General features: G+C 39.6%; 1 protein-coding gene across 10 annotated transcripts in view; it reads left to right on the top strand.

Annotated features, from left to right (window-relative positions):
- The window catches only part of KIAA1217 (KIAA1217 ortholog), a 248,783-nt gene that overhangs the window by 126,524 nt on the left and 95,338 nt on the right, over positions 1-26,921 (top strand). For 7 of the 10 annotated variants that reach the window (XM_068934551.1, XM_009673633.2, XM_009673631.2 and 4 more), the window contains one exon: positions 21,315-21,510. In XM_068934551.1, the coding sequence (XP_068790652.1) occupies positions 21,315-21,510 (196 nt within the window). Of the gene's footprint in view, positions 1-11,935; positions 11,986-17,411; positions 17,531-21,314; positions 21,511-26,921 lie in introns of those variants that run through there. The other 3 variants (XM_009673636.2, XM_068934554.1, XM_068934555.1) reach the window with 2 other exon arrangements.

The following is a 26,921-nucleotide window of genomic DNA, read 5'->3' as shown; positions in this document are numbered from 1 at the left end:
TACGCTTTGGCCACACAAATTTTTCTTTTCACTCTCATTTACTTTTCAGGCATGAAAAAGAAGAATATCTAGTTAATTTAGAAACACGCTTTTCTGAATGTTCTTCACGTATGGTTTTTCTCCAAATTATTCTGCTGTCTACTTTTCTCCCATTCTTCCTGCTAGAACCATTTCAGTTTCATTCAACACAGAACTTTTACCTTTGTAAACTTCATAGCTGTAAGCACTGCTGCTGTGGAGCTCTCTCTCCCCTTCTTAGTCAAACCTTTTCTAAAGAAAAGTCCATCTTTTGAATGAAAGAAATTTTATTAGTGTTTTAAATCATTCATTTATAGGCCATATAATTTGTTACTGAATTAGCTCTCTGTCCTACAAATATGTGGGCACGCACATCTGAACTTCACATGTTTGAGTTTTGAAGTTCAGCAAACGCTATCCCAATAGATATTACTATTTAGAACCTAAAATTCCTCCAGAAGAATTTTCCTAGATGCTTACACTTTTCCAAATCTCTTTTTCTTCCAGACAAGTGTTTTTAAATGATTCTTTTGGAAAACATAGTAGATATCTGGAAGGAATCTACACCACTATTTGTAAAACCAACAAACAGTCCCTCAGTTCACATCCTAGACTAGTCTGAGGAAGAATAAATTTCTTGAATTACATCAGAAGAGACAAATACATATTGCTGCTGCCAGGTACTTTTGCTATTCCCAGCTTTTTTTTGCTGTTAGGGCTCTGGCAGAAAGATACATGACATGAGATTATTTATTAAAAGCTTCTGAAATAATCAAATGATTAGTTCTTTTTAGAATTCAGTGTTCCTACAGAAAAATGAAACATAAATTTATCTTTTTCAGTAGTGTTGTACAACTTATGCCATTCTCTTAATGGATACTATCAAAATTTCTAGCCGTTTATTCAGCTCCAGAGATAAGTAGAACTGAAAGCTCAGTCAATGCATGTCAGAGCTGATATCATCATCCACTAGATTTTGTTTTTCCACTTGGCTTTCTTACACTAGCTAACCTTCTGTGAACTCACTTTAACATCTGCTTTCACAGAATTGTCCTTAATCCACCTTCATTGCCAAACTGGGTTTTTTTTTTGGTTTCTAGAGATGGAGAAATTATGATGCTTCTGGGAATTACAATAACTAGAGAAAATGAATGATGATGGGAACTTGTTTAATCGGGTCAAAGGGATAGTAGGGTAACACAATCAATATGGATAGAAGACTGGAATATTTTTATGTCTTCATAGGGACTCAGGTATTTCCTCTTGAACATCCTCAACTCAGGAGTGTCTCTTCTGTTTCAAATTACTTGCTCCCAGAACCTTCAGGATTAAGCAAAAAAAACCAAAAAACAAAAAAACAAAAAACCAAAAACCAACAGAGCCTCAGTATCTGTCTTTCAGGAATCTGTTGGAAGATCCCAGTGTGTGGAATATTTGTCTTGCACCTATTGCCTACAGGATAATACTTCTTTGAATCTTCCTCCTATGGGGATGGTAATAAGAATTATGTTTCTTAAATAGTCAACCTGGAGAGTGTTTCTGAGTCCAGCTACAGCTGTGTTATCAGTTTCTATGTTGAGTAGGATAGCGCTATTGAGTATATCTCACGGTCACAGTCTGTTTCAGTCAGAATTGATGATTTGGTTGCAGGTAAGAAGATGTTCTTTTGAGGAAACTGAAAGGAAAAAGTACACCTGTACAGTGCACACTTTGATGCTTTAACCTATCATGCACAGAACTTTCCTTGCTAACAATTACATCAGAGAGTAGGAGGCCTTGCTGTTTGGAAAGAAGAGAATATGTGTTTCATTGCTGCTTGGACAATAAAGATATATTTCTACTCAGCAGAAGTAGGCAAATTGAATTATGAGCAACAAAGACCAAAAAAAAAAATTGCTTCATGGACAAAATAGGAATCATTCTGTAGCATCCAATATACCATCAAGACAGAGCAAGCAAAAATTACCATTAGATTGTCTATACAGTCTATCAACACATTTATATTCTCAAAGTTAGGCACCTTAGCCCATGTTCAGACACATACGAGAAGAGGACCACTACTACTGCCAGCGCGTTTTGCTTTATAAGTCATTTCCTACAGAAACACCTGCTGAAAAATGAATTATTCTCAGAAACTTCCTGAAAGAAAAGGTAGTTATGTTAGAACCCGTTTTTTCTTCACTTTGAATCTTTCAAATCCCCTTTTAAGGCTTTAGAGATGCTAAAAGAGTCCTCACATTGTAGGAATGAAATTCTGGCCCTCTCTTAAAGCCCTTAGCAAAAAATTCCATCAGCTTCTGTGGAGTTAGGATTCCTTTTATGTGCATGCCGCTAAATCATGAGATACATGTGCTCGCATAGTTTCAGTAACCAAGCAAATGGATAATGCTCAAATATAAACCTACATTATGTTCTGGCTGCAGTATTTATCAGCTAGTAAAGACTGTTCTGTGTAGTTAGAAAAGACTGAGACATGGCTTTTTCAAAATTTTTTTTTATATGCTTTTCACTTGAAGAGATAACATTGTCTTCTGCTGAATTTAGGGGAGTTAATGCGGTTAATCCAGTGTTAATGCAAGAACAAAAGAAATTAAGTACTGCTCACCTGGTGTTGTCTACTAAGGGTTACTTCATTTCAAATGTTAACCTTTGATTTACTACATTTTCAGCCCTTCTAAGAACACTAATGAATATGTCCTAAAAGAAAAGTCTATCAACAAAGCAAAAATGCTATAGAAATTGAAATGCAGGTACTCTTTTCATTGCATCTCCTTTCAGATACCCAGGAAATATATCTATTGGCTCATATTAGGCTTGCGTTCTCTTAATTTGTGATGATTGTCGTTTATGGGAGGTGCTAACAAAGGTTCTTAATACTAACTCTTTATATAGGTGTAAAAAAAGCTTTTTGATGAGCAAAGTAGTTAAAAAGTAAAGATACCGAAGTGGGAAGCGTTCAAGCATTTGAAGAGAAGACATGTACAATACAAGAAAACAAGATTTCAGAAGGACATCTTTCTTTGTAGCACATAAGTGTATGGAATTGCACCTTCCTTTCTACGTGAAAGTGCTATATCCCCTCCTCCATTTTCTCCTCTAAAAACCCCTAAATCGTATTGCAAGTTATTATCCACTGGCGCAGGGCCTGGAAGCCTTACAAGTTGGAAACCATTTTATAGATTCTAGATTCTTTTCAGTTTTAAAGCCACGTGTTGGCTTGTGAACAATTATGACATCAACTCTTGAAATCCAACTCTAGCTCTATTCCCTGTTCTATAAGTCTTGTAAAGCCAGTAGCATCCGTGTATTGTTTCCAAATGGGCTATATCTGAACTGACATTTCTGATGAATGAGCTATATTATGGTTTGTTTGTTACTGGATATTTGTTCTATCACATAAATGTGAGTAGATAACTTTAAGAAGTAGCTTTCTCAATAGGTAAGAAAACATACTGCCATATGGACACTTGAACAATATATAATATTTGAACAAATAAATATATATACATTTGAAATTTAAATTAATATTTAAGTTTCCTCATCACTAAAACTTACAGTTTAGTGATATAATAATGATATCAAGATAATTTTCCATAAACGGATGTTGGCTGGTATTAATTAGCTGCTAATATCATAGCTGTGATATCTGATTGTGTCTGAAGACAGAATTCGCTGAAGAATCTCACTGTGTATAGTATTATTTGTACTTGCTATTTAACTGGCTAATATGAGATAACTGATATTATGAGATAGTAAGAGTGACTGTCTCAACGGGATTCCACTCTAATTACTGTATGTGCTGTTCATGGGTAAGCTGGTATTTGCTGCATAAAGGCACTTGTGAGTTCATATCTTTGTTGTAATTGTGTAGATGACAAGTATGTATTTAAGAATGGGTGGAAGATAATCAGTTAATAATAAGAGAAGTAGGCTTTTTAAGTTTGTTATTGTAGTTCAAAATTTTAGATCTTCTAAGCAAAAATCTAGGAGACTGTCATTAAAAAAAAACGCTACAGTGCTGAGACTCAGAGATCCTTAGAAAAGATTAAGAGCAAACTTAATGTGCTATATAGATGTGATATTTTTCTACAGCAGTTTTCCCTTCAGAGTGCTGGAAACTGTTCATGAATTAATTATTATAGAATTCTTGTAAGGTAGATAAGTATTAAGAACTCTATTTTAGATGATGGGCCAGGGGCAGGAAAAATGGCTTCATTAAGGACTGAAATAGGAACCAAGGCTTGGTAACTCTTGGGACATAGAAAACTATGATTGGACATCTTTGCAGATCTGATTAAACATGAAAGGATTTTTTGAATGAATGAATGAATTGAAACACCTTTGGACAATTACTTTTATGCGTAGTTTAAACTGAACGTAAGCAAATTCATTCACCCATTTTTCTGTGGTCAAGGGAATTCTGATTGATGACAGTTGTCTAGGAGAATTTTAACATACCAGTAATAGGTAAAAGAACACCCATCCGGGAAAAGGATTGTCACTGCAGTTCTACATTGATTCTTATTGCCTAGATTAATCTTGATGAGTTCTCTAAATTATTTCTGCTCCATGACGTATTTTCTTAAAAGAACTTAGGGCCCACTCAAGCACGTAAATTAAATAGTTTATGGCTTTCCCTAAGAGCTGAACCCTGGCTATTGAGTGCAGTTCCCTAGCATCGTGATGTACTATAGTAGGTACTACTACTAAATGATCTCTTTCCTGAAGTTGTCTAGATCAATAGTTAAAATGTTCTTGGCAGATGCCTCCAGTTCCCATCCTTCAGAGTTTTTCAGAGGGGATTAACTTTGTAGAAAATCTATCCATTAATGTTGTTAAGTCTTACAGAGGAAAGCAGCATAAAAAAAGGAACAAAGTATGTGTACAGTCACGTTTTGTTTATGCTTTTTTCTGAATAATTACCATATTTTTTCTCTTGGGGTGAGGAAGGACTCCTGGGACCTTATCATTTTGAATATGAGGTAATCCACTGATCCCTTTGAATAGTTTTTATAAGGTTTAACTGGATGAGCTAACCACAGCCTAGAAAATAAGGTACATTTGCTTAAATGTACCTTAGTACATTAGTACCTTAGTACCTTAGTAGTCAAGGTCAAAATGAAGTCTAAGGAGAAATAACTTATAGAAGAATCATCACAATTAAATCTGGGCAATAGAAGAAGACAAGACAATGCATTTTTCAGCATTTTGAGGATGTTGTTCTCATCAGGCCATCAGTTGTCACTGCATACTCCATACTGTGCTTTTCACAGATGGTTATTCTATGAATAACCAGGGGAGCGGATTTTTAAAGTTGAGAGAAAAATAGCACAGAAGAATGAGAGAAAGGGGCAACTATATTTTTTAAATATGATATTTTCACTATTACTTTTCCTTACTTTTCAGAATATTGGAGACAGTTCATGAAAATATCATCCTTCATAGATCACTGTTGTTTCTTTATTCTTTTATAAAGATTCATAATAGTTTTTTGTTGTTTCTCTTCAGAAACATATTGTGATTCCAGGAAGAGAGGATAACGATAGGAGGTAGGGAATGAATAATAGGAGAGACAGACTATTGTAAAAAAAAAGGTGCTATGTGTGTCTAATTGTCCCTGTTTCTAAGACAAAAGTGTGGGGCATGCAGAAAAAATGGTACAGAGTATTCTCGCCATTTAACTTAGTAAAGTTAAGCTGCTGAATCCATGTAATTCAAAGTTGCAGTGTTCCCTTAAAAACTTACCAGAATTAATGGGAGGAGCTGTCTTCTGCTCACTGAGGAACTTCCTCATATACCTCACTTAGGCAACCAACTTTGTGGTTTCCATTCAATGTTTTTTCAGTTTTCTATGTCTGTACAGTCTTTTCACATACAAAATTTTACATCACAAAGAGTGGCTTAAATCAGGGTTCATATTACCTTAGAGGGACTAGACCCAGTCATCAGTTTGTTCCAGCCTGCATCAAGCAGTCTGGTTTTGCCTGTTGCATTGCACAAAGTGATGCTTGAATAACTGTAGTAGGGGACAGAGACATTACAGTCAGAAGAATTGCTATTTCATTTATTTTCTCGGTTACTTTTATGGAAAAAGGAAGGAGTTGATAAACAGTCAACTCTAAAGGTGTTAGGGCCCAGTCTTACAAAGTAAGTATTCTGGTCCAAGACCAGCCAAACGATCAGTTCATGCCTAACTTTGTTCATGAGAATGGTCCCGTTGACTTCTCATATGATTATTTTTAATTATGTGCATAATTTTAAGCATACGTCCATGACAGAACAATGACTGAAGTATACAATACCCTGCAGGAGCTTGCTCAAAAAAAAAAAAAAAAAAAAAAGGGAAACTATAAGGCATCTGAGGTGAACAAGAAGTTATTTTTATCTTCATTTTACCCATGTGATCCAGAGTATAGATGCAATATTATATTTCTGTTTCGACAGTGCAAAAATACACAGTTTCAACACAGCAACTTCACTTGGGTGGAGAGACAGCAAGTGAGGAAAGACTATGTGACCCTGGAGAATTTCTGAACCCCTTCATTTCCAGACTGCTTAGTCTTTTGGTTTTAAGACTTAACAATTTTATATCTCTAAATTAAAGTATGATTTCAATATGACCTGGATTCCATTGAGATGTTGTTATCTTGTTGGATAAAGTTATCTTGTTGGAGTTTTTAATTTTAATGTTTATTAAATATGATAAGACGTTATATAAAATATTATTTTAGTTTTCATTTTCATTAAAATTAAACTGAGCACAAAGTTTTAGGATTTTTTTTGACAAAAATTGAGAGAAAAACAAAAATAACCATGAAGAAGAGGCATTTTATTCACTTTTTTTGTTTGGAAATTTTTAGAAAAATAGTTTGCTAAGTTAGCACATGTATCATTTTCAGCCATAATGTTTAATGAGTGGGAGCCAAAGAACATGTGCACTTTGAGGGATGCTGTACGTGTAGAGTTTGATGGAAAACAAAAAGCCTGAAACATAAGAAGTACTAATGTTTTGTGTAGCCCTCTTGCTTTGCTCTCTTCTCTCTGACTGCATTCCTGGTTTACATTTGACTGGTCTTCCTGTGTCTGTACTTCCTTTTGGACCATTTGTCACTGACCATTTCCATTTTTTCATCAGTTGCCTAAATGCTGTCTTGCAGATTGCTTGCAGTTGATCCTGTACACTGACTCTGTCCTTTCATGTGATAAAAGACTTCACTCTTTTCCTTATTTGGCAGATTTTTGTGCTCTTAAAATTTCTGTTAGTAGAGCCTCTTTGGCGTGAACCCAACTGAGTTGCCATCTTGACTTTTTCCCATCCCAGCATTGTTGAGAAATATCGCTTTCTTGTGTCCTCCCTCCAAAATCATTGTGTGCAGGAAATAGGCATTTGATCCTAATTTCCTCCCTTCTACTTCAAGCTGTTGAAGAGGACTTACGAGTCAGCATCTCCTTTAGTCACATATCGTCATCTACATACTCATCTCCAGCCCTTTGTTTTCTCATTATTGTTTCCCTGCGGCATTGGTTGATTGCATGTCTCGGCAGGATCTCACCTAGAGACTGTAAATCTGGTGAATGCTAATTGTCATTGTTCTGGTTAACCTGCCTTTGCTTCATACCATACCAATGCCTTTCTCAACTGATTTTAGCCAATTCTTGTCTCAGCAGCTTTGTCACCTTCCTGGATGACCCCTGCTAAATATCTAACTTGTTCAGCCTGTTCTGCCTTTGTAAGGACTTCCCTGTTGACATGCATCAGAAGCATGAATCCAAGGCCGACTACAGAGACTGAAAAAAATGGGAAAGCCTACCATTCTCCTCAATTTCACCACTTCCACAGTAGTACCAGTGCCTTAGTAAAAGAGCACTTGCATTGTATTGTCACTGCTAGCAAGGATATCAGTATTACATCCCACCTCTAGCAGCACAATGCACTCCTAACTCCGTTCTGTGACATTATTTCAGGCTAACTCAGGGGGACAGATTTCTCCTACTAAATCATCAACAGCAGTGTCTCAAGCATCTGTTTTTTCCTTCGGAGATTTAGCATTCAGTGCTTGACAGGCCTGATCCTGCTTAAAATGGCGAATACTTTCCTTTGATCTGCTTAGCAAGCTGATCCCACAAGGCAGCCTTACAGTTCATTCACCCTCATTTTTAAGGCCCTAGGATAATGACTAATACAGTCAGCCCCAAGATATTAATCTCTGTCCTCCCTAAGTTACTGCATGCTAATCCTCTGGATACTACCTTACAAGCGGCATTCACCAGACATCTCTCTCGACTCGATCTGACGACGTTCAGCACATTCCTGGCATCTTTGCTTTCCTCCTCTAACTCTTAGCTTTCTACACTTTTTCCAAGGCCACTGCTCACTCCATTTTGGTTTAAAGTTCAGAAGCAACATGTTTGGCAGCTGTTTCCTTTGTTCCCTGTACCTTTCCCATTACAGGATTGGATCCTGAAATCGGTTTTTCTCCATGCAACATTACTTCCTCCTCATACTTGCTGGTTAGTGAGGCTCTGCAACTGCTCCATTAGCTGTGCACAGTATCTCTGCCCCGTTTTCCATTCTCCTCCTTGGCCTCTAGCGTTTTCCACTTTTTTCCAGAAGACATTACTTATGCTTTTTTGTTAATTTTCTCCCTTTTGTCTTTATATCTCTATCTGCCTATCTTAATCTGTTTCTTTCTATGTTAATCCAACATTGACAAGACTTGGTACTGCTTTTATTCTGGCTATTTGCTTTCACAGCTCCTGAAGACTGAATACTTGTTTCAGCAGGAGCCTCTCTGCTTTGAGGGTCTGTGGTGATAGACAGTGAAAATTCCCCTCGTTCTTCCAGCTCACTGGGCCAGGCCCACCTAGAGTAGGTCATCATCACGCTGCTGAAGCCAGTTAAGTAATGTTCATTTAAACCAGCAAAGGATCCAGACTCTCATGAACAGGAATAAAGTCACAGGCTCTGTAAAACTTGGTTTAGCATGACGCACAGGAGCTTATCTGTTTGCCAGTAGAGGTTGCTGAGAGCACATGAGTCTAGTGTCTGCACTCTACAGCTATTTCATAGGAAGTCCAGTCCAATACTTTTTAATCCTCCGTGAGATTTGCTCTAACTTCCTGTTTCTCCCCTCATGCCTGTTACTTCCTATGATAGGCAACCTATCTGAAACAATGAAGTAGCCAACCTGTGGGGGAAGGGGGAAGGAGATAGGGAATTGTCACAGGAACTTATCCCTAGGGGAGGGGGATATGGCAGCCCTTGCTGCATTCGGGAATAGCAAAGCTCTCCTTGAATTCATTTCCCATCATTGTGGACTATATATATCCACGTGCGTGCCCACATATGGAAAAAAACAAAAATTCCCCTACAACATAGGAAGAAAGGAAGAAATAGATCACTATTTCTTTAAATAACTAGGAGGTCATCAGAGTGCTGGTGAAGGCATCAGTGTGCTGTTGAGCCTGGAAATGAGTATGCAAAGTTAAGAAATATTTGTGAAAGTGCCAAATGAAGCCATACTTTCAGTTTGGATTCAGACCCAAATGTCTTCAAATCTCATTCATAATAAGGTCTGTAGGTGGGACTGGAGCAATGGTCTTGATTATATTTCTCCCATATTGGTGTGTCTCTGTCTTCTTTAGGTGACACAAAGTGTGCCAGATAACACTGCGGAGGCCTCGTTTGCCCCGGATTCTGTAGATCCATCTGCTCCACTGCCAGCATTGTGATTTTGTATTTATGCGTGGTTCATTTTTTCCTGTCAGACTGTGCTGAGTTTACTAGTCCTGTGTCATCTGCAACATGACGTGATTTTGGAACAACTGCGCTAAGAGGAGAGAGAATTCTGGATCTAGGGGGACTAGTTTTCTGTATTTTAACTACAAATCCTCATCTATCTACGTACTTTAGAATTAAAATAAATATGTTCCTATGTAAAAAGAGGGAGAGAGGAAAATGTACAAACAACATTTTCCTTAGATTGTGGGTAGGGTGGGTTGCTGGTTATGTCCAGCACCCTTATTGTATTACCCTGCTTTATGGCATAATGATCTTTTCCTTCCTTTGGGACTAGGAATATCCAGAGAAAAGGGAAACAGTTATATTTCCCCTTTAGGGTGACAGGGTTTGAGGAAACTGAGTAACTCAGGTTGATCTTATGCAATGGATTTAGGGAGAGTGATTCTCATACAGTTTTGATTCTGCTGTTTTACGGAGAAATGCCTCTTTCAAAGCATGATTTTGAGGTTTAATGCTGACTGAAAGTCAGGTAGCCATGCAGCATGATTTTTTTCCCCTGGAAACCTCCTGTGTTTGGCTTTGAGATGGAATTTATTCCTTAGAAAATTCATAACCTTCTTTAAAAACAAACTAACAAACAAACTGGACAATAGTTTAATTAAAGGGCAAATAGAACTTTCCAATCTTTGCATGTGTCGGGTGGTAACACTGTAAAAGCATGAACAACTCTAATAGAATTTCAGTGTTACTGAGACATTGGCAACTGACTGTTTTGTCTCTGCGGTTTGGAATTGGAGTTTATCCAGGTTTTGCCGGAAGGTTACATTTAATTTGTACCGTGTTCGCATAAATAGCTTATTTCTAAAGATCACATTTTGCTTGAACAATTCTGAATGATGCATTTATCATAGGGAGAAAAATAACCTATTGTTCTCTTTAAATAGCGTGGCACTGCCCTTTCAAAGTATCCAACAGACTAAATCATGAAAAATCACAGCGTAGTTGCATGCTGCTTATCTTGTCCCTAGAATCAACTATTATACATTCGTGTCCCCTGGCTTTGTAAAATTCAAAAGATTATTTGAATTATTCTCTTAATTATGATGTTGGCATTATAATTACTTGCTAAGTAAGGTTCTTTAATAACAACGCGCTTGTTATCAAAGCAGTTTGAACGTCTTTGCCTGGTGTGAATAGCTGCAAGCCCTGAATGGGACAGCAGCAATTGTCCTGGGAGTCTGATACTGCCTGAAGCAGGAATAAAGTGCTCAGAGAAGGTTATTAAAAGCACTAGATAATATCCCTTTGCACCTCCCTTCCTGCAGCAAATGAAGATTAAGGAACACATAGGACTTTCACCTCTTAGGGCTCAAACATCACTAGGCAATTTCCCCTCCAATTCTCGTCTTGTTCATGTGTTAGGGGGAAAGATGCTTGGTGCTTTCTTTGACCTTAAACCCTTTTTCACATGTTTTCACATGGTGTGTGCTTTAGGATCAGATGTAGAATAGTAAAGAGAGACATGACTGGAGAATGCTTCTTAGTCATCCTATAGTTTATCTTTTATTCTTCTCAAAATTGTGGTTAAACAAGAATAATGTAACGTTTGTAACTACAGCTTAAAGAATTCCATGCCTCTGTAGTAAGTGTGAAAACAGCCCAGAAGTGTAATGACTGCTGCAAACACCAGCCAAGAATTGTATCATTTCTTAAGAAGAATGCATATTTGCCATTTCTTGAAAGATATGGTTGCTAGATATATGTTTGAAGCTGAGTGGCTTAACTTTCTGCCCATAACTCCTATATTAGAAAAACATTCTCCATTTCTTTGACACACGAGTACACGTAGTGCATCTGAACTGAGTCCAGCAAGGGTCCTCAGGATATTGCATATCAAATATTGACAGAGCATGTTACTCCCTGGCACATGTGCATTTCCTTTATTATTTTTCAGTGCATTTTCTCTCCCTCTCCTCTCCTCTCCTCTCCTCTCCTCTCCTCTCCTCTCCTCTCCTCTCCTCTCCTCTCCTCTCCTCTCCTCTCCTCTCCTCTCCTCTCCTCTCCTCTCCCAGTATACCTTCAGTATGTGCAAGTTATTTTCTTTTTAATTGTTTTTCTCCTTTCATTTTAACATTTTTCTCTTCCCCCCTTTTTTTCTCTCTCTTTCATCCACAGGTTTTGCAGTGCATGTTGGTCTCCCTTCATTCAGAACTTGACATTCAAAGGTACTTGATGAAAATTGAATCCTCTCAGAGAGTTAGTACTGTACTTCCTTCTTCTGCACTCTGCTGTGGATTGAGTTTGCTACCTTTTAACTGTGTGTGGTTTGCATCACAACTGGTGTTGAATACATGTAGATCTGCATGCTTTTCCTGCTGTATTTCACAGCAGTGAAGTGTCATCCATATTGACTAACTGTATATAGGAATGTGATGTATGTGCATCCTTTGACAATTTTTTAATTCTGACTTTTCCTATAACGGCGTGATGGACATGAAGTCCAAGACTCTTGTCTTCGATAAGTGCTTTGAAATCCACCAAAATTCAGTGGAAGTTACTAGATAAGTGAGTAGCCCCCACCAGCTGTCCTAATTCTAACTTTGTTTATGTTTTTATTGCATGTTTGGACCTTGGGTAAGGGGTAAGAGTCTTACTGAAAAGTTAAGAAGAGATCTGTGGATGCAGACGTAAATATATCTGTATCGCTGCGTAAAAAGCTTAGTTCTGCAGCTTGCGAACTGATCTTTTTCTGAGATCTTATGCTGAAGGAATACACTTAATGAATATGCAAATAGGGTAATGCCTGGAGAACTCAGGGTGTAGTAGGCCCAGCAAAAAATAAATTAACATTTAAAAGAGACCCTGTTTAACTTCTGCAGAAGATGTTAATGTTCACCTGTTTTACATGTGCCTGCTCACCTTCGGGTGCTACTTCCCCTGTCTAGTTTCCTCCTCTGTTATCACACAGATTTTGAAGAGTTTCTCTTTTGATATACCCTACCCATCTATACCCTACAGTAGCACATATGATATGGACCTGTAAAGTTACCTGTATATTGTCTTTCTTCCTATTGAATTCCTCTTCCACTTCTATATGACTTGTAATTTGGACGTCTACTACAGAGTTGCATCTTTAGTGTAGGGAGTACGATAACATGTTTTAGATGCATATTTAAAAGGTGCCACTACATGATTTTTACTGCCGTCAAAAGCCCCATCACTAAAGCAGAAGCCCCCTCACTAAAGCGCTGAGCTAACATCTGCTGCTTAAGGAATAAGGCCTTCGAGCATGCACTGCATACAATAGCTTTATTTGCACCTGATTTGTCACTTCCTGACTTATTTTGTTTCCACTTACAGAATTTAAATATGCCAGTAAAAACGCTGACCACAGGGAAGAGTGGGAGAGGCAGACATGTGGAGAACAATAAGGATTCTCCCTAATTTGCTAATGAGGTGGCCTAGAGGGAGGGAAAAAAAGAAGAGAAAGGGCATGGTGACAAGTAAGAAGAGAGGAATACAAGAAGCTCCTTTATTGTAAAGCATTAGAGCAGCCCAGTAACTTTTCTCAGGTGCTAGAACGACAAGTTCTGCTAAGTATTTCATCACACGTTTACTTCCATGGATCGAGGCTAAAAATAAGTCGACAGTGTAGGTGTGTTGTTGCCGGAGGCCGGCACAGCGCTCCGTCTCCCGCCTGTGCTGCCCGAATATTTATTATTGTTTGGGGCTGGCAGCACCCACCAGCTGTCAGGGCTCCAGGCATCTGCAAAGGGCAGCTCACACCCTGTCCCAAAGACCTCACTCCCACTTACAAGGCTTACTGTTGATGTCTTTTTTTCCCAGTTATTTTTAAAATAGCACATTAATTAAGAAATCCTTTCTGGCTTTTAGAAGCACAGAAAAACAGGTTTTACCAGGGCAGCTATGAGCTGGAATCGGTATCATATTCGTTTGCTTTGGGAAACAGACACCACAAAAACAGACCCTCCTTCTGTTTTCCTTAGGGATATGTGTGGGAGAAAAGGGATGGGTAGATAATCATTTTCTTGAATCAGAGCAGATTATCCCCTAGGTACGTTTAGGCATCTGTTATATATTCTTTTTTTTTTCTTTTTGCATGTGGTTTTAAGTATGTAAGGATCTTTCCCCTTTAATCAGTATAATGACAGTTTTTGTTTAGAAAACCCCTTTTAATCTTTAGAGTTCTCATGACAGTTTTACAGATTGTGTAGGTAGGAGTTACCTCGCCCACTGCTGATGAAATGCAGCCATCTCTTGGGTGGAACAAGGGGTCATTCTGTCTCATGAATACTTCACAGTAGGGTTTTTAGGAGGGAAAAGAGAAATAGCTTCCAACTGAAACGGCCATAAGATTTTAATTAAGACAAATGTTGATATCCAGGCTGGAATTTATGGAAAACTTATTTAAACAGAGTAATAATAAACTGAAGCTATAATGCAAGAATATGACAGAGACTATGAAAGAACAAATTTTGCTGTGAGCAAAATTGATGGGGCCATAGAAACCTGCATGGTGAAAAATAGAGACGTGATCAGTCACTGTTTAAATTTAGCTATCACTTATAAATAAATACTTCATGTCATAAGGCATTAGAATAAAGCAGAGTTAGATGTTATTTTTAAATGAAAGATTTCATTCCTTCATTATGATTTTTGCTTATTACCAACTCCTAGTTTTGTCTATCATTTTACTTTAATTCCCACTCTAAAATCTCAGGCTGGCATTTATGTGAAAAGAAACCTCAGATTTGGACAGAAAAAATATTGAGAGATATTTTTACACTTTAACATGGATGACTTAGGGTTTTTTATTTTTCATGTATTTGAAAGAGATGCCACAGCATGTTGCATATTTCAGTCTGGACTTGTCTGCACCAATTAAGCCGCTCTTAGACTGGCTGCTGAGTTCCTTAGGGCAACATTTTCAAATGCAAGTCCCTCCAATTAAACATCTGAATGAGAAGTCTGGCAGCCTAAGTGCTGAGCACCTACAGCTTTTATTGGTTCTAATGAATGTCTTTACTGTAAGTGCTTAGCTTTCCTGAAAAACAGACTTCAGTTTATCTAGGTGCTTACAGTTAGGAACCCAAATTTGAAAACGTTGCTCCCGTGCCAGTCATTTACACAGGAGAGTTTGGTGAAAAGTTTCCCTGGTGACTGCAAGGATCCCCCTGCTGAAGCGTGAGCAGCACCCCTGATCCGGGAGAGCAGGAGTCACAGCGCAGGATTAAAAGAAAGGTTTCTGGCAGCTTGCCACAGCAGGGAGCATGCAGCTGGCCACCAACGGGAGCTCGCAAGGCTACTGGGAAAACGTGCAGATTTTTAGGATGATTTGAATATCATTCCAGCCTACAAACATGGATGATTCATTCTGCCACGTGATTAAACGCGTTTTCCCTGCTAGGTAAAAGAAACTGGGGTCAGCATCAACAAATACACAGAGTGGTGCTAATGATCCTCTCATGAGCAGAGAGGAGCTTTGTCTTCAGATAAATTGATAGAAATGAGGAAAATAATCGCTCAGTGTGACGTCCTGACACGATATTAGTAATGGGCTCTGACAACATGTTGCTGTGACTGAGCGTTATCAGGTTTTAATGCAACATCTTCCTGTGGCAGTTGGTGTCGTGGGATTGAGCTCATCTTCCCTGCCTTCTTGGTCATGCTGAGAGGGAAGGGAAACACTTCCTTTTACCTTACTTGGGAAAAATCTTTAGGGTCTGTTTCCTCCCTTCCTTGGAGCATGAAAGGATCTGCCCTGGGTCTGCACTTCAGGTTCATTTGCACTGAATTCCTCGCTTGCCTTAATTACCGTGCCGCAGGACACGTGGGGAGTGCTCTGTGATCTGCACCCTGCTTGCTTCACTCCTGCCGGGAATATGGTGACTTTGGGCTTTGTTTCAGCTGGGCAGAGGCATCAGGAGGCCACTAGTGTTGCACTCAAGGAGAAGCACAGGAGTACCCAAAGGGAGGAAATCCCCCCAAATCAGGGAGGCTTCGGGCCCGGGCAGCACGTGTCCCTGTTTCGGTGCTGGGGAGTGAGAGCCCATGGATCGGACAGGGTGTTTCTCCCTGTCAGGGAAGACAGATTTGGGGCTGCTCATACTGCAGCAAGTTCATGTTGTCGTCAAACTGAGCAGGCACATGAGCAAGCAATGGCTTCGTAACTCATTGATTCAACAGCGAACAGTGAGACAGGCATACTTCAAGTACATACATAAAAGCCAGAGACATTTGCTAGTGCGTGAGCAGGCGTCGGGGAACGGCAGTAAGCGGCAGCGGAAGGGTTCGCGCGGCGGCGCGCGGCCGGCTGCCCTCCTGCTCTCGTTAGCCCGGACAGCAGAGCGCCGGCGCCTGGCAGCTTCTGCCACCGTGCCCTTTCATCTGGTGAAAGCAGCGTGTCACAGATTTTTCCGTCTCCTAACAGTGAAATAGTACATAAGGGGAAGTTGCCTGCACATGATAGTTTTATGTGGCTTTAAACTGTGGCATCACCTCGCCTCCGCCCCATTTCCCCAGACCAAACGTATTTCTGTTCTCACAAGTGAAAATCTTTTATGGGAGACTTTACCTGTTGCCTGTGTGTGTGTGTGTGAGTGTGTATGCGCGCGCGCGCGCCCAAAAGTATGTATTGCATAGATGTAATGTAAACTTGAGTTTATAGAGGCATGTATAGAAATTTGATTTTTTTGAGAAAGTTCTATGGAAAACATTGTTATAATAAATACTTAAAAATAAAAATATGTGACTAGTACTCATTTTCTCTTCTCTCAACAGTATGTCACTAATAGCATGTCCAGACAAGTAAAACTCTGTAGTTGTGATAATATAGGACCCTAAAGATTCTGCATCTTTGGAAAAAGTGGATCCTTCCTTTAAATAACTGTGGTCTGACACAAGTGTGATGAAGAAATATTATTGTTATAAGAGCTCATGTACCATGACAATGTTTGTGGGTTAATAAACCCATCATACGTTAAATACAGACCGTTTATATGCATATTTGCAGTCTGTCACATATCCAGTAGCCATCTTGTGGTCAAGTCACAGGAGAAATATTTTACTTGAAGGTCAAGAAAAACAGGTTTCTTTTTTTTTTCATTTTTCTTCCTTATTTGAAATGTCAGGAAGACACTCAATTTTTTTTTGCCAAGGCTAAGCGCAATCTTTAGGGCACGTTGTTGGGTAGAGTCGTTTTACTAGGGCTGTATCATTTTTTGATGTCTTTGTTTACTATTAGTACCTTGCCAACAGTGCTAGCAACTGGGAAAGATGTGTATGATAAGATTCTTCTCCTAAAGAGATAGCAGTTTGTCTAGATAAAGCCTAAGGAAGTTCCTGGAAACAGGAAATAAAAAGTGCAAATTGATCAAGAGGTGAAATTAAATCCTGCTTCAGGTTATGGGATTTTGGGAGGGATTTTTTTCCTAGTTTTTTTTTTTAATTATTATTCTGTGAAAAATGTGTGGAGTAAATTTGCAGGAGAGATTTTAGACAGGAAATGAATGTAAAAATTTTCAGATATATGGATTAGTATGGAAAACAACCGGAAATGAGCATGGAAGGAAGTTATAAAGAGCAGAGTAATAAAACTGGGTAAAACAAAGGGGTGAAGGGATTAATGGAGGTAGATGTGAGCAAAGAAACAGAAGAACCAGCTTGCGTAGGACATCTCTGGTGCCCAGTGACTGCTCTCTATATTGCTCTGACTGACATCTCTGCAGCACTTCACTTTTCCTTATTCAGGTACCTTCTGTTTTTCCTGTTAATTTTTTGAAATTTTATTAAATGTAAAGAGCCCTGTACTTTTTTGCATCTTTTTCCCATTCAGTGAAAGAACTCATGCAGATACATTAAAGTTGCACACTTTGGACAAACTTTAACAGACAAACAGGAGGCTTGATTAACCACAGTTTTAATCCTTGATAAAATACCAAGAGTATTTAGAAGATGCCAGAGCTTCTGTAACTGCTACTCCCTATGTTTTACTTAAGTGCATACCCTAAGAAGGGGTGTGTATCCTTGTATACTAAGAAAATGGAATAAAATAGTAATCTCAAAGGGCTATGCATTATATGAAAATTTTCACTGCCATCTTTCATCCTTATTTTGGCCTTTCTTTTCTGCTGAACTTCTTATCCAGGACTAACATAGCCAAGTCCTCAAGAAGATAAGCTCTACTCATTTGGCTGAAAAATCAAGCGTATTGCACAAAACTTATAGGCAGCGGAATGTCTCCTAATACACAGTTGTGGGGGGAAGACCAGCACTGACCGAGGAAACTGCTAAATAGGCACGGGGGGAAACTGAGAGTACTGGCTTATTCTGAGCCCTCTTGTGTTTTCTCGCATTTATGCCATATGTGGCTAGAAAGGTGCTGGCATTTCCTTGCTATTGTATTCATGTTTGGAGCATCTGTTACAGTGACTTGATTTTGTTCTCTACTGCTCTTTTATGAAATGTCTGAGTTTTCTTCTGGGTTGAGTATTATGCTTTTTGGCCTTTGATAGCAGGCATATTAAAGTGGCAGCCACCCAGACATGTTAAAGTCGGATTCATTGCTTTTACTGGATTCATGCAACGTGCAGAATTACGGTCTTGTCTCACCTCTAGGAGCAGCAGCCCGTGCTGCTGCTCTGGTTGGGTTTGGGTGGCCCCTGGAACCTGGAATATGGTGAATATTTACCTTTGTAAATGCTTATACTGCATGCTAGCTCTAGGAAATTGGATATTTAAAGGGACACTTCCTGAAATATTATTGTAAGTGTTTGAATAGTTTTTAAATATGTTAGTGAATGTTCCTTAGGGAAAACAATGTATGTGGTATGATTTAGTAAATATTTTTTTGCTATCTGTCTTACTTATCTTATTTGATTTTGGAATCAACACACAGAATTTTGACACAACACTGAAGGTTTCTGCCTTGCTTTCTTCATCTATCTTTACAAGTCCTTGCAGTTTATGGCTCCACAGGCGTTGCTTGCCCTGTCCCCACTTCATGGGCGGGTTTTCCTAAGCAGGGTTGCCTTGAAATTCGCTTGATTATTATAGCTCATTGCCAATAATAAAAATGTTTTCCTATCAATTATGCACTCGTATCTCTCAGTTCCTTGATCAGCCATTATTGTAGCTATGTTTTGGGACTTCTTTACGAGCTGTTTAAAATTCAGAATTGTTCCTGAAATACAACATTTGCGCTCGCTGAGCATGGCAAATGGCTTGAGGCCTTTAACAAAGGGTATGTTTATATGTTGTGGAGCTGATTAAGAGTTCGCGTTGGTTTTACATTTGTGTTGCTCCACTTGCTGTAGTGGAAATGGTATGTACTTACCCCGGAGTATGGTAGAAGGAGGCCTGAGCTTCACGTCCGAGCGGAATCTGCTATGTGATTCTGCCTTGCTTTGGTCGCCTCTGGCAAGCCTCTTCGTGTGGCAGGATTTGGGCTGTGGAGCGAGGGCTGCTCCGCGGGCTTTCGGTAGTGGCAGAACAGTCACAGCGGCCGTGTGCCCGGTCCTAAGGAGCTGCTCATGGAGAACCAGGGAAACGCAACGTTAGGGGTTGGCTCCATCTGTGTGCTGACTGCGCCGGCTGGGTAATTGCCCAGCTACAACTGTGGCCAGCTGCTGGTGCTAATGGGGGTTGCAGTCACCCAGTACTCCTGTAATATGCCTGTGTGAATAAGGTAACTTTACTGGTGATGGTTCCCAAGCCATTTCGGAAATCTGAATGAAGAAGTACTGACTAATCAAATTCTTTCTTTGTGTTTGCAGGCCACTTGTCACCACTGTAATATTTTAGGCACAAGCCTCTATGCTTACAACCTGCAGACTAGCGCTGACCATGTCAGGGGCACTTCAAAGCATACTTTAGTTGCTGAGAACAAATGTTGTTAGCTTTAACTCCTGCAAAAAAGTCAAAGCTTTTGAATATTTCACTGCAGGACATTGGATAATACCTAATATTTTAATATTAACATTTCAAAACTGAAACGTTCTGGAGGGTTTAACTTTCTCCCGAGGTATTTCTAACTTATTATAATTTGTAAGGAAGTGGACAGCTTGGCAACAAAGGGGCTCTACAGCCATTAATGAAAAATTTAACAAAAGTTAAAGTTGTTCATACATTTGAGGTCACATGGGGAATATTATATGACCCATGCTATTGCTGAAACAAGCTCATCTCATCTCACTTGAAAAATTGCCGAGGGAACCAGATGTCAGCAAGATATGTCATCCTGACCTTCCAGAAAGAAACAAAAACTTTTCTGGATTTTGACAGAATGTTCAAACCTAAGGTTGGCGTTAATGTAGGGGATTTTTAATGTACTAGTATCTGACCTTAAATGATAGGTAAAAGTAAAATGGATATATTTTATGACATCTTGTGCCTGGTGCTGATTACAGACATTTTGAAGTTCATATTTTCATACTAGTTTTGGGACAAAGTAAGCTTGCTTTGCTTTGACTTTCTGCTTGTACAGTGTCTGTCCTAGTCTGTTACAATATAAAATTTACTTGAGAGACTGGAAAATTATTCTTCCAGACTAATAGTAACGGATGGTTGAGGAGGGTTAGCGAACAGTATATTTAATGCATCCTCTCTTTGCAAGTGACATTGTAAGTGTCTTTAGCAGTCAGCAAAAAAAACATTCAGGACATTGTATCTCCCGTTGTAAGTGTTTTTATTAGGCAGATCTTACAATGATAAGAGTCGGTGTAAGTGCTGAGATGGATTCCTACCAAGAGAGAGTCTATCTTTTCAGATACTGTTTAGCAATTTACTAGTAAGTATGACTGCCTAGTAAAAATCATAGGTAATTTGGTCAGTTAATGAGGACATTTCTGATTTATGCTGATGAAAGTAAAAGCATAAAAGTTATTTGTGACTTCAGGTACAAATGTTAGAGAGGCTAATCTGGCCTTGCTGCATAATCTATACCTTCTACAGATTGCACAGCAGAAGGTATTGAGATTGATAGCTTACTATTACATCACAACATTTATTTTGGGGGTATTTTTCTTAGTAGACTTGTCAAGATAGTAGCAGCATTTTATGTTTTTCTTCATTATAAATACAGTTTTGCATGGCTTAAATAGAGTTGACATGCTAGTGTGCTGCTGGTGCCCTCTTCATGCTTCTAAATACTGAGAGTTTAAATGCAGATTTAAGAAAATACCATGAATAAGTTTCTGATCTTACAGGTTGTATGTGTGCGTGTGCATGCCTGTACACGTGCTTACACACATGCCTATGCTGTAGTGGTTGTTTGAGCAGCAAGGAATGGAAATACCATACATGTTCTTAGCACATCTTATCCCCAGGGACCTATTGGTAACAACATTTACGCTGTGGATGTACAGCAATAAAAATATTAACACAACACCCAAGGACACTATTTTCTTAAAATCCTGCACAGAGGTCACCTTCAGGATTCCAATATCTGAAGAAGTTTGGACTTTGTCCTTCTCTTTGTTTCCTTCCCGCATGTTCAGGTTTCAGTAGACCAATAATGAAATACTCTGTTCTGCAGACGAGAAGCCCAAAGCCGTCTCAGAGCCCACAGCCCACTTTGGGTGATCAGACAGAGCATCTCTCCGAAGCATCTGCCGACTCCTTAGAAGCCATGTCTGAAGGTGACTCTCCAACCCCGTTCTCTCGGGGCAGCCGCACGCGAGCAAGCCTTCCCGTGGTGAGGTCGGCCAACCAAACGAAGGAGAGATCGTTGGGTAAGACCCTGTTTTGGTCCTTCTCCACTCTGCTCTTTGTCTGTGTTTTTGCTGTGTGCGCTCTTCATTTAAAATAGTTTTAAAATAGTTTGGAGTTCAAAAATATAAACTTTGGTAGCGCATTATTTTTAATATCAGGTTATTCTTTGGAAATTAGCTCAGTATGGGGTACTGGCTAACTTGAGAGAATGGAGAATGGTGAACTTATTTCCGTGAGATCTGAAAGCGTGCTGGAAACTTGATAGATAGGAAGAAAGTTGTGGATCCTAACATGAAATACTGACTAACAGTTAAAACCCAATATTACAAAGACTTTTTTAATCAAGACTGCATACTATGTGGCAGTGAACATTACACTTAATACTTACACTCTTATATTCAGACGGGAGATGCAGTCTTTTTCACTTTGTTGTCTCATCAAAGCTAGTCCTAGCTGGAAGTAATCTAAAGATGATATTGCCTGATAGGTCCGGATCTCAGTGCAAAGATTTAGTATTTGCCTCTTGGTACTTTTAAAGGCAGAGGATTTGAATGGATATGGTGACTGAAGTGCCCTGTACTTTGTGGTAGTGCCCTTACGTCTGTGATGTGACACAGATGATATAGTAACGCAGGGTGCAGCTGCTCTTCTTGCTGGTCTTCAGACACTGCCTGCAGTCTTCCCATATCTGAGGGCTGAATTAAGTGCAGTTTTAAACCAGAGCTCCTTTTGTGATGGTAGATTTTGCCTTAGAGATTCTGTTCACAGCTGATTGATGGTACAAGTAAAGACTGCTTTTTGAGGAAAGACACCAGAGGGCAGTTAAAGTGCTCTGAGAAGACAGCATAACTTGCATATGGATTGCTGAGGAAAGCATGTTTTTTTTCAGAAGTAATAAACTGAAACGTTACTTTCCTGTAGACTCTCATTTCCCAACATACAGAGTGACACAAACTGAAGGCTGGGCTGTAAATCATATCGTGCTTATAAACTCAGCACAGTGGTTTACTTACTCCTCAGCTATCTAGGACAGTTTCTGTCAAGAGTATTTGGATATCTGACAAACACAAGAAATGCAAAGAAAATGGGGCTGGAATGGGTCCCCTGAAGCAGCAAGTGCCAGGGAGAAGGGAGCTGAGCTCTGCCCACAGCCGTTCGCCAAGGGGTCCTGTTGGGCTCCCACGGCCCCTGTTGGCCTGTTGGGTCCAGGTGGGGAGCTCACCGATATATAAGGCTCTTTGGGGGGAAATTTTGAAGGTCTCAACCTGCACAATACATTTTGCTTTAGAGCTGCTTCTTTTATGAGCAAGCTTGCAGCACAGGTAAGCTTACTATGCACGCTGATAATTCATCTCTGCCTATATGTCAGTGCTGTCTCGGAGCCCTCTGTGTGGCTCATTTCACCAAGGTTTTCTGGAAAACATATATTTGCTCCAATACTATGCAGAGTACATGAGGACTTTGCAGGTCTCTGAGTGACTCTCGCGTAAGGCTTACGGTGTGGACGTCCCACAGCAGTCAGCATTGCATGCTCAGCAGTCAGACATGATGTGCGCATGGGTGCCTGCCCCCAGGCCACACAGGGTAACTCAGCTCCAAAATTCTGCTTCAGATATGAGCTGAGAACTGATAAACAGCATTTGGAGAGCTTTTCATCGACATCAAAGGGGGTGGCCTGCTGTGCACCGGTATTTTGTTCTGTAAAAGCTGAGCTAGAAACAGCTTTCTTACAGTCAGTATATACATCTGAAATGAATACAACAGCCCTGTTTCTAAAAAAAAATACTTTAGGCCTAAGTGCTAATCCCTAATAATAAACCTAGTAATAAGAACATAAGAATGGTCATACTGGATTAGCTGGAGGGTCTGCTGGCCCTGTGTCGCATCCTCAGCAGGGACTGTAAGCAGCTACTCTAGGAAGGAGTAAGAACAGGGTAGCACGTACATGTGATACTTCCCCTGGGTATTCTCCCAGCCTCAAGCTATCTTTGGCTTAGAGATTTCCTGGTTATGGTTTCTGTCTGTATAATAACCCTTAAGAGATGTCTCCTCCAGGTATTTGTTCAGTCTCTTTTTGAATCCATGTAAATTTTTTGCGTGTACAACAGTGCAGCCATGACTTTGGCAGCAAGTTTCATTGGTTTACTGCCCAACCATCTTTTTTTTTTTTTTGCTTTGTTTTGTGTTTGCTTATCTGCCCTAACTCCTTGTCATGCCCCTTGTGTTGGAAGGACAGCAAACCTTAGATCCCTCTCTACTGCCCCAGGCCAGCTGTGATTTTGTAGGCCTCTTACGTTTCCCCCAGGTCATCTCTTCTCCAGGCAGAAAAGTGCTGCTGTACATGCTTGCTCCTCTCCTGGACACCATCCCACATGTCTGATTACCGTTCCTACTTTGAACTTTTGCCAGTTCTGCTATATGCTTTTGATGAGAGGAGAGGACCAAAACTACCGACTCTCTCTGTTAAGATGCCCATTCTTAAACCCTTCTTCAGCAGCTGCTCCATGTATTGAAATGTGGTGTCCAGGTCCTATCAGAGGCCTGTCAAAGGGAGATGTGCCATTTTATTTAACGACCGTAATTTCAGACCTTGCAAGGCAAATACCCTTCCTAATTCAACCTCTCTTTCCTGTACTAAAGAAAGTGTCTGGCTCATCCCCAGCAGAAATAGGCAAGATGCAGAAGGGTAAATAGGAAACAACGTGATAGGAAGCATTTGAGAGTTTTTAGATTTGACACTAGAGCAAAAGAAGGCTTCTTCCCCTTGCATTGCAGGAGAGGTCACAGCTATGCGTGTGCCTTATGTTTCCTATATTAATAGGGATCATTGTGCTAGCCAAACAGGAGGTAATATATTGCCATTGCCCCACCAGATTTTGTTTTCAAGTTGCTTCAGAAACTATTAGTAGCAAATATTTTGTTTTCAAAAATAATCTAGAACTGTTTCTAAAATTGTTTGGGTTTAAGTTATTGTTCTTCTATGTATTTCTTTTACAATAATGTCTTTATCAGTCCCTTCTGTGCTAACACTGTTATTAGCAGTGTTTTGAAATTAAGGATAGTAACAAAACTAGAAGTAAACAGTAACAGAACTAGAAATCACCCCCAAAGTAACAAACCTAGAGCAGTCATCAGGGTGTATCCTGGTACACAGCACATGGCTTAACACTGACAAAATTCTGTAGAAGTTTCATCTTCTGGCTGTAGAGGCCAACTCAGCAAATAAATTTCTGTATTTTTGCAAATGAATCCCTTTGCACAATCAGGAGTACAGCCCATTTTACTGCTGAGGCTCTTTGCAGAAGTGTGATGCTGTCAGGATTGTTTTTATTCCTAGCAGTGCACAGGAGTGTTATTTTTAAAAAAAACAGGAAAATGTTTGTAACTTAAATTTTAAAAGCACAGTGAAAATATTTCTATTCACATGGCTATATGCATGTTATTTATAATCATTGCCTTTTCCTTCTCTGTTGATTTTTTAATTTAATTTAATTTAATTTAAATACAAAGAATGTTTTGTTTCTCAGCCAACATGTTTTCACTGAGGAAAATGACCAATTTTTGTGCATTTTTATTAATTTTGCTTTTAGTATATCAGTGTTGTAATTTTTAAAAACTGATATTTTCTTTTTGAGAGATTCTGATTCCTCTGATGGTTCATATTTTACTAAGTCCACATGAGTCAGTCTGTTTTCAAATTGTGTTCTGAATTAACATGGAGCCTGAGAAGGGACAGCAGTAATGCATTTTGGCTACCCAAGGATCATATTTTTGTCAGTTAGGACTAATCTAATATGATGAGGCTTTCTGACATGCTAGGCTATTTCATGCCATGTGGAGTTGACCCAGAAAACAGGGTTACCATTCTGGGGCCATTTAAAATTTCCACCTCAGCTTTTGAAATGAAACTCTTTCTTGGCTAAGAGGTCCATTAGCTCCACTTGTCCCATCAGTCTGCAGTCTGGGGACAAAGGGAGGTATTAAAATTAATTAATTCACTGTGCAAGAGAAAATTAAATGCATTTTAAAATACCCATTTGAAAGCTGGGATTTTTTCCAGGATGATAACTGTGGGGAAAAAAAAATCTAGCAAAACTGTCAGAACAAGAATCAGCTGAAACCTGGACAATGCTCAAAAGCTTTCAACGAGCTTCACTCACAATTTGCCTAGCAGCCACGGAGCCCAATGAGCCCACGACCACAGCCCACAGCCCACTGCTCCCTGTGACCTGCCTGCAGCACACTGCCACTCACAGGGTCACCACTGCAAGACCTCCAGGGAGAAACCAAGGCTCACCAGTGTTTGTGGTGAATTTTCACCAGCTGTCGGACTGCTCCGTTATAAGGGCAGGTGCTGCAAGGTCAGGCTGGTTCCTGAGAGCTGTCCTGGCCCTGACAGTGGGTGTAATTCCCATCGCCTGCCTGGTCCCTGCAGCAGCGGCAGCGGCAGCTGCTCCCACAGGATCAGGCTGCATATGCGGGGTTACAGTAAGGAAGAATATAGTGTTAGGGGAGGTTTCCATAAACGTGCAACAATTTGGGTTTGCGAATTCACTGAGGAGGACAGAGAGTGCTGGGCTTTACTGGGAGACTTGTGGGCTGCGGGCACCTTCTCGCAGTGATGGGGGTCTTAAATAAGCAGGGAATATTTTAAAAATTAATGCTAGTAACCCCCCTCCCTCTCCACGTTTCAGTAGGCACAGATTTTAGTGTTTATTTAGTTTGCTGCTACCTTCTATGGAAATGCTTTTAATGATTATAATAATAATAAATGGTAATAATGGTTATTTATAATCATAGCATCTTTTGTAGCATTTCTTACAGGTGTTTCTCACAGCCCCTTAAAAAGAGATCCAGCGTCATAGTTACCATTTTATACACAGGACAACTTTTGCACAGAGAGGGGAAGTGACTTGCTAGCTGTCACCTAAAGATAGAAATAATTCAATGTATGTATGCAATGTATAGACTTGTATAGAAAAGTATGAATGTAACGGTGAGACTTATATTGGTGGTAATTAATTGTTATTTCCTAATTATGAGCTGGAAATTAAAACAGACATGTTAAATCAGGCAGAAAATGTATGGGTTACCATAGATTTTAAGAAAGAAGCCCCCGATTTGTTAGCAGTGCTGCTCCCCTCTTGGATTCCTTTGGGCATGATTGCAAGCCTAGTAAAGCCAGTGGGACCTTCAGTTTAACTCATGGGAGAGGAACTCCCCTGGAAACTGCATTTCAAGTTAAGGCTGAGTGTAGTTTTAATGTGTTCAGTTATCTTAAAGAAATTTTCCCTCTCTTGTCTTTCTACGGTGTATGCAAAGCAGCCAATAGGCAAAGAAGTTCGTGTAACTATTTGCTGTCATGGTCAGATATACTGAAGTAGGAAAAACAGCCTGAAGCAACTAGTTCCAATTATTGAATTGAAACACA

The sequence above is a fragment of the Struthio camelus genome, chromosome 2 (assembly GCF_040807025.1).
Source record: "Struthio camelus isolate bStrCam1 chromosome 2, bStrCam1.hap1, whole genome shotgun sequence".
Classification (NCBI taxonomy): domain Eukaryota; kingdom Metazoa; phylum Chordata; class Aves; order Struthioniformes; family Struthionidae; genus Struthio; species Struthio camelus.
The sequence above is the reverse complement of the archived record's forward strand: the minus strand, read 5'-3'. Positions and strand labels throughout refer to the sequence as shown.